Below are 8028 nucleotides of genomic sequence, written 5' to 3' on the forward strand. Positions count from 1 at the left end.
ATCTAACTAATGAATAAATTACAATAATTTCTCAGTTAATAATAGAATGAAGATGTTTTATTTTATTTACGTAAATAATAAATTAAAGATGAAATAATGAAAAATAGCATTGACCAAGTTATTGTGCAAGTTATTGCAAAAATTACTTAAACTTTATTAGATACACTATTTTTTATATTGCAATATTTATTATATTGTAAGAAAGTATATTAAAATTACAATATTACAGTTAGTTTAACTAGTGACATGACAATCTCTTTGTATAAGTGAAATAAAAACTCTTCTTTTTTATCTTTTTATGATTTTCGTAAACATATTTTACATTGATATAAAAAATAGCCTAATTTATTTAAAGACATATATATATTTATATAAATTTGTTTTTCCGAAAAAATTGCTTTTTTAAATATCATACAAATAATTTTAAAGACTATAATAATGTAAATCAAACAGACAATGTAATTAGCAAAATTTCATCTTTCTCATGAGATATAAGACAATAAAAGAAAAATTAATAAACAAATGACAAATTTAGAACTATTAATATTATTTGTTAAAAAAAACAGAACTACAATATAAAAGAAAGTTCTTGCTCTTCAATAATAATGTAAATTAGAAGTATCGTATATTGTAAATCAATTATAGCAATAATTATAATATTAATTTTATTTATTATATTTTTTTTCAAAATATTTTTTTGTTATGATAAGAATAATTATGATAAATATAGTAGGGGAATTATATTCTTAAAATAAATAATTTAAAAAAATTTCTTAATTAGTTAGAGATATAATACTCATAATTATATTTTTTGTTTTAGAAATTACAAAAATATTCCAAGTAAATTTCTAAAAATTCATAAGAGTTAAATTTTATTGTCACGTAAAAAATAGATTATTCATATATTTGCACTTTGATATAATATAATATAAATTTGTTATGTATAAAATATATTTTTTAAGTTATTATATTTAGCACAGTAAATTTATATTAAAAACAATCTTCATTTATACTAATTTTAGTATAGCCAGAAAAAATTATTTATAGTTATAGTGTTTTGAATTATTATAAAGAATATATATATAACATATATTTAAACATAAAAAAGATGGAATAATTTTTTTTTTTTGGAATATATCATAATAGATTGTAGATTTAAAAATTTTTAATAAACTAATAATTTATACAACAAAACTTATTTTTCTTAAATAGTTTATTATATCATTTATAACGAAAATTATATAATCGTTATTACTTTTATTATATATACATATAATACAAATATTTATTTATAATAAGACTCATATACCTTTTTAAGTTATACATAATTACGATATAACATGCTTTTTATTTATTTACTTCAAAAATATTATTTTGGGTTAATAAATATTGAAATACACTAACTGTTTTTTAATCTAAAAACAAGAAGTTTTATTATTGAAGAATAATGTTTCTAATAAATAAAATGCTACTTTTTATAAAAATAGCGCATATGTTACTAAACAGTACGCATAAATCTATTATATTTAAATACCTTGGAATAACATAAATACTTGTAATGGACATACTACAATACTGCAGGGATGCTTTTTCACCATGGGATTATGAAAAAGAATGTTTATTTTATAATAACTATGGTTATAGAAAAGAAATTTATGTTAAATTATGTTTTTATAAAAACATAATGAATACCTAAATATACTTCGGAATTGTTTGGTATACGAAAATACACAGATTAATGAATTGAAATAATAATTTTTTTTATAAAAAATTAGTGAGGAATATCCTAAATATAAATTGAATTGTTAATATTTTTTTTTCATAATTGTAATATGAAAAAATCGATATATTACTTTCTTAATATTATTTATAATGTGTGTCTACACTTCACCTCATATGTTTATGAAAGAACATACATATATTTAAATTTTTAAATTACAATCGATAATTCATAAATTTCTTATATATATTATTTTTAAAAAAAAAAAAGTCAAACATTGGTTAATAAAAGGATACACTAACTTTTTTGGCTATAAAAAGGACTAGCTATATGAAGAATACATAGTTGGTTGTGCTAACTAAAAAAAAAAAAAAAAAAAAAAAAATTATTGGAATATTTTTTAGATATTTTTCTTTTGAAAAAGATGAAAATAAAAAAAAAAAAAAAATAAAAAAGGTTTATTTATTTTTTTTTTTTTTGGAAAGAGAATAATTTTATGGAGAGAGAGATTTTTTTTTACAAAAGATAATAATATTTTTATAAAAGAGTTTAATTTGGATAATATTTATATTGTGAATTTGTGAGAGAAAATTTTATACATATGACAATAAAATTCTCACGTAATTAATATTCATATAATTCATTTGCATTTTTACTAATTGTTTATGTTTGTTAATTCAACAGCAATATGTTTAAATTGCTGAATATAACTCACAACAAAGAAATAATTAAGTTACATTTAATTTTTAGTCAATATTCAATAAGAATTTTGAATATTTAATAAAAATAAGGATTTTTATTAAAGTAAATAAATGCCTATTGATATTAAAGAATGCTGAACGAAGTAGAGCACATAAATAAGAATCACTCGTTTAAAGCTTTTAAAAATATATATAAATACACCAAAATCGTAGAGCCAACTCTACATGCTCTTTATTAATTGGTTTGTTCAGTACTCTAGTAAAGTCACCGAACACCCACTTAATAAATCAAATATATATTTTAATTATACAAAAGAATAAGATGAACATAAAATATTTTACTATGAAAAAAAAATTTTTGTTTTTATATTAATGCATAAAAGATTCATTGTTTTATATAGCATTTGACATACAGATAGCACCATTTCACATTCATTTTCTTCTTTCTCCTCTTCTTTTATATTTTCATGTTATATTTTAAAAAATATTTATAAGAAAAACATATATTTCAATTTTATCTTTCTTTTCGAAAATATATATCAAAGGGCTTGGTTTATTTTATGTGCATATTTTAACAACAAAACGAATATGTACATTTTTATTTTTTTCTTGATCGTGTCTCTATTCGCATTATCTCCACTAAAAATCAATTTAATTACTAATTTATTTAATAATTAAACAAAAAAAAAAAGGGTTCAAAAATTTTTTTTAGTTATGTGCTCGTACACATTGTAGATTTTATATTAAAAAAATACTGTACCTTAATAAAAATAGAAAACACTATAAATAAAAATAATTGATATTTTAATTTTTTAAAGTACATGAGATAATTTTTTAGAATAAAATAATAAGTTTAAATTAAAGTTATTAACAATTTTTTATGTTTTTTTTTTTTTTTTTAAATTTTTAATTTAGTTTTTCATTGTTTTAAAAATTAATTCGTGAGAACATAATAAATGATAAAACTCACTATTAGATAAACAATTTATAAAAGATACTACTATCAAATATTTCCGAATAATACTTAATATCTCCATAGAAAATATAAAAATAACAATGAATATTTGTTAGATATAATAAAAAAAAAAAGTCATTTTTTTATTTATTTTTGTTTTGATAAATTTATTTTATATTGACATTTTTTTTATTCCTTTGAATCTCTTGGTTAAACGTTTCGTTTGTAAAATTTTCTGATCTTTAGAAATATATTTGTTTGTTAAATATATTTTGATCATTGACGTAAAATAAGTTAATAGGAGTTAATATAATATTTGAAAAAATTAAATGAAATTTTAAAATAGTATAAGTAAAACAAAAAAATTTTGTTTTTATCATTTTTATTAAATTCTTAAATGTTCTAATACAATTTAAACAGTTTGAATATTTACTCTGTTAATATAGATAAACATTTTTACTTAAATANAATTTTTACTTAAATATATTTTTTGTAAAAATCAAAAAATGTAAAGAAAATTTCATGTGGTTTTTATTTGTTTATTCATTATTACGGCAAAGTCATTGAAGAGGCAATTAATAAATCAACAAACTATAAAAAAAAAAAAAATTATGTAATTAAAATATAATTTCAAAGAATATTAATAAATAAAAAGTAAAAGAATTTTTTTTTAGTAATGCATTTTATTAATTAATGAACAAGTATAACAACTTTATATTTTCCTTATAGTTTGCTGAATATTAGCAAAAGGACAATTTTATATTGTTAGCCATACATCTTAATGTATGAATATTTTTAATATCTTTCATGTACTACAAAACTGCTTTCAATAGTGTATATCATCATACTACATATAAATAGGTCAATAATATTCTGTATTATTCGCATTTTAAAGATTAATTTAAATTAAATTATATTTATCTTGTATTTAATAATTTTTTATGCAACTTCAACCTAAATTTTATTATAAATAAATGAGTTTAATATTAATATTTTATTTTATTTTTTTTTTTTAATAACTATTTTTATCTATTTTGCTATGATAAAGCACATTTGCATGTAAACAATTAATATACTTTATTTTTTTTTTAATTTTGCCTTTAACATTTAATTAATTTATAATATTATTACGTAAATATTAATGTGAGTTAAATATATATTTTAATGTTATTATTATATCAATTAAAATTTATTTTATCTATATTTTATTTTATTTTTTTTTGTTTTTCTCAATTTTAGCTTATTGTTATTTACTTACGAAAACATTATCGCATGTACTATTTGGTTACTTCTCTGTTGCACTATTTAACTAAATATTAACTGTTATAATAAATTTGTACACGATTGTTGTTTATTTATAGTTACTAAGAAATATAACTATAAATTTTATTATATATTTTTTTATTAATATAACTGTAATTTTAATTATTCTGAAAATTATTATATATTTATTAATATGAAAGTTCTCAAATGTATATTACTACCATTTTACATTAAATAAATAATACAAACATATTTTTAAAATTTTTTGTTTCTTATTTTTTTTATAAAAAAAAAAATAAAAACATTAATATATATTAAAAAGTGTCATGTGAATTCTAAATTTTATGAAAAAATATTTTTTTAAAAAAAAAAATTCAATTAAACTATAATCTTTAAACAAAAGATTAAGAAAGCGAATTTTAAGTTTTTTGTAAATATTACTTAATTTACTAGAAATTATATTTTTTACAAGGAATAAAATACAATTTATAATAAAATGATATATTAAAAAAGAAATAATTAAACAAATAAATATTAAGGAAAAACCTATGGAACTCTAATTAATAACATATGTGAAAAATATATGCATATTACATTAATTTTAGAAATGGCACTTCTATATAATGATGGATGCGAAAATTTAAAAGGAGAAATTATAAAATGTTTTATGCGTATTTGTCCTTTAAATTCAATTAAATTTACTCCATTAACATGTAATTATAACATTTTCCCAGTTAAGGCAGAGAACGATTCAAATAACAAGTTAAATGATTTATCAAACAACATATTTAAATATCAACGTTATGAACCATATAATCACTCTAGGATAATATTTCTTTCAAATAATGATGTAGATGGTATTGTGTTTTTATATGAAGAAAATATGTATGCATATGAAAATCCATCTAAAACATATTTATGCCGTCTTAGAAAAATAAGCCAAAAAGCAACAATATGTGAACACATTGATGCAAGTTACTTAGGAAAAACACTTTCGTTTAATTCATATGACGTTATTAATAGAAACTATAATGACATAATTAATATAAGACGTTCAAAAAATTCAAAACATACAGTTACTAAATTAAAATATAGGGATTTATCTTTTGGTAGAAATACCTGTCATATTGTAAAAACGAAATATATTGAAGAGAACAACTGCATGTATCATTTATGTGAAGTTGTAAATGGTCATTTATCATGTTTCAATGCAAATTATAGCGGAAGATTAATTTTTATAGATGACATTTTAGATAACTCTATAGAAAAAAGAAAATTTTTATATCTTCCAGGTAGTTGCTTAACAAAAGATTCAAATTTTATATGTGATCCACAACTTTGCCAATACAATAGTACGCAGAAATTAACTTCATGTGAAAAACTAGAAATTAGTTCTATAAAAAATATAATTCCAAGTCGAGGAACATTAGAGCCTGCACCAACATATATGCCTATAAGTCATGAAAATAGACCTAGTACATCTATTCTTCTTGCGACATCTCTTATGCCCTTCCTAGTTATGCTTGTTTTTATTTGGTGCTTTGTGTATAAATTTCTTAGAAGTCGTAAAAGTAAGTTGTTCATAAACATTTCAGTATAATAACGCTTTTATTACATATATACTTTATATTTTTCAATTTTTTAATATATAAAGAAAGAACCGTCACATATTAATATATTTATTTTATGTGTATTAAATAAATTTTATATTTTTTTTAGGAAAAGTTTATAGCAGATAAAAAAGCGGAGTTACTGTGTTTATTAAAAAGGCAAAAATTCTTACAAGAAAAGTGTGAAATTAACAATGAGTAAATTATATTTTCTATTTCATATATTTATTTGAATCTACATATATAACTTTTTATTATAATAATTAAATTATAAACGATAAAAAAAATTTCATACATGTATTTAAACTAAGTATATATTATATATATACGATTTGAAATTGAAATTTTTTTTTTTTTATATTTATATTTCCCAAATGTTGTATACTTTTTGTGAATAATGCATTTACATTATTTTTGATTACATAAATATATAAATTAAATATTAAAATATTTTGTTATAGGAATGAACAAATAAATTAGTAAAAAATAATTAAACTGATTCCTCCTGCTTTTGCTTACTAAGAAAAATATTGCATTATAAATAAGTGAGCATTTGATTTATTAGTTGGCTTTTCAGTTATCTTTCTAGTATTGAACAAATTAATGGAGGGAGAGCATATAGAAAAAATTTTATTTATTTTATTTTTATCAAAATAAAATATTAATCAAATTGTTATTATTTTATTAATTAATGTAAAACATTAATTGCACCAGTTACTTTTGTTGTTGACTTGTCAATAGAAGGTGTTATTATTTTTTTTGAGAATAAGAAATGATAGCTATAGGAAAAATAAATAGTTAATCACGCAAGCGCTAGATATTAAAAAAAAAAAAAAAAGAATATAATAATGTTTTTTTTTTTTTTGGTAAATTTCAAAATACATAAAGGAAATATATTTTTTTTTTTTAAAATAATCTAATTATAGAAAAATTGGAAAAGTAGAATTTTGGATAAAAAAGTTTCTTGCGGAATATTTTTTTTTAAATTTGTCTGAGAATATTTCTTATTAAAAATAATAAATTTATCATGTTTTGTAGTATTTATATATTTTATTTTATATTTTTTTAATTACTTATAATTGTTAATTTGAGAATAATGAATTTAAATTGCTGAACATTCCTTGAAGTATTATAAATAAAATATATTTCATTAAAACCAACATTATATGAAGATTTAAATTTTTAGTAAAAATATATGATTTTTATTAAAGTATATAAATACCTCTTCAAAACAAAAATTTTAAGCGAAGTAAACCTTTTTAATATGGTTTACTTGTTTATAACATTTAAAATTATACATAAATCCATTATATTAGTATAGGTAACTATGCATGCTATTTATTAATATGTTTGTTCAATACTCTAAGAAAATCATTGAATAGACAATTAATAAAATACTTACACAATATCTCATGCATATAATAACTTATATTAAATTCTTTATTTTTTCATAATAAAAAAAATATTTCACATTATCACACTCAAAAAAACAAAATAATAATAAAAAATCATTATAAAAAGAAAAAATTAATATATTTTTTTTTAAAATTCAAAAAATTTTTTTTTTTTTTTTATAAATATATTTGTAATTACACAAAAAGAAATAATAAAATATATCTACATTTTTTTTTATGTATTGACTTTTCGAGAAAATGTTCTTTTTCTTTAGGCACTTGCTTTTAATACAAGTACTTTTTTTAGTGTACTTAATTTTTGTTCTTATTTATTCTTTTTTTTTTTACAAGTTTATATGTAAAAAATTTTCCAGCATTTTAACAT

The 8028-nt window shown here is 18.2% G+C and overlaps 1 protein-coding gene across 1 annotated transcript, besides 2 other annotated features; it reads left to right on the forward strand.

Annotated features, from left to right (window-relative positions):
- The first annotated feature begins 1998 nt into the window (after positions 1 to 1998).
- Positions 1999 to 2717: a repeat region.
- A 2529-nt stretch (positions 2718 to 5246) lies between these two features.
- Positions 5247 to 6378, forward strand: PGAL8A_00375700 (fam-e protein; the record flags this gene model as incomplete). Its single annotated transcript, XM_028672823.1, has 2 exons — positions 5247 to 6210; positions 6359 to 6378. 2 exons carry the CDS (start codon positions 5247 to 5249, stop codon positions 6376 to 6378), a joined length of 984 nt encoding a protein of 327 aa, XP_028529337.1.
- An 852-nt stretch (positions 6379 to 7230) lies between these two features.
- Positions 7231 to 7643: a repeat region.
- Positions 7644 to 8028: the final 385 nt, after the last annotated feature.

This window comes from Plasmodium gallinaceum (genome assembly GCF_900005855.1).
Source record: "Plasmodium gallinaceum strain 8A genome assembly, contig: PGAL8A_v1_99, whole genome shotgun sequence".
Taxonomy (NCBI): domain Eukaryota; phylum Apicomplexa; class Aconoidasida; order Haemosporida; family Plasmodiidae; genus Plasmodium; species Plasmodium gallinaceum.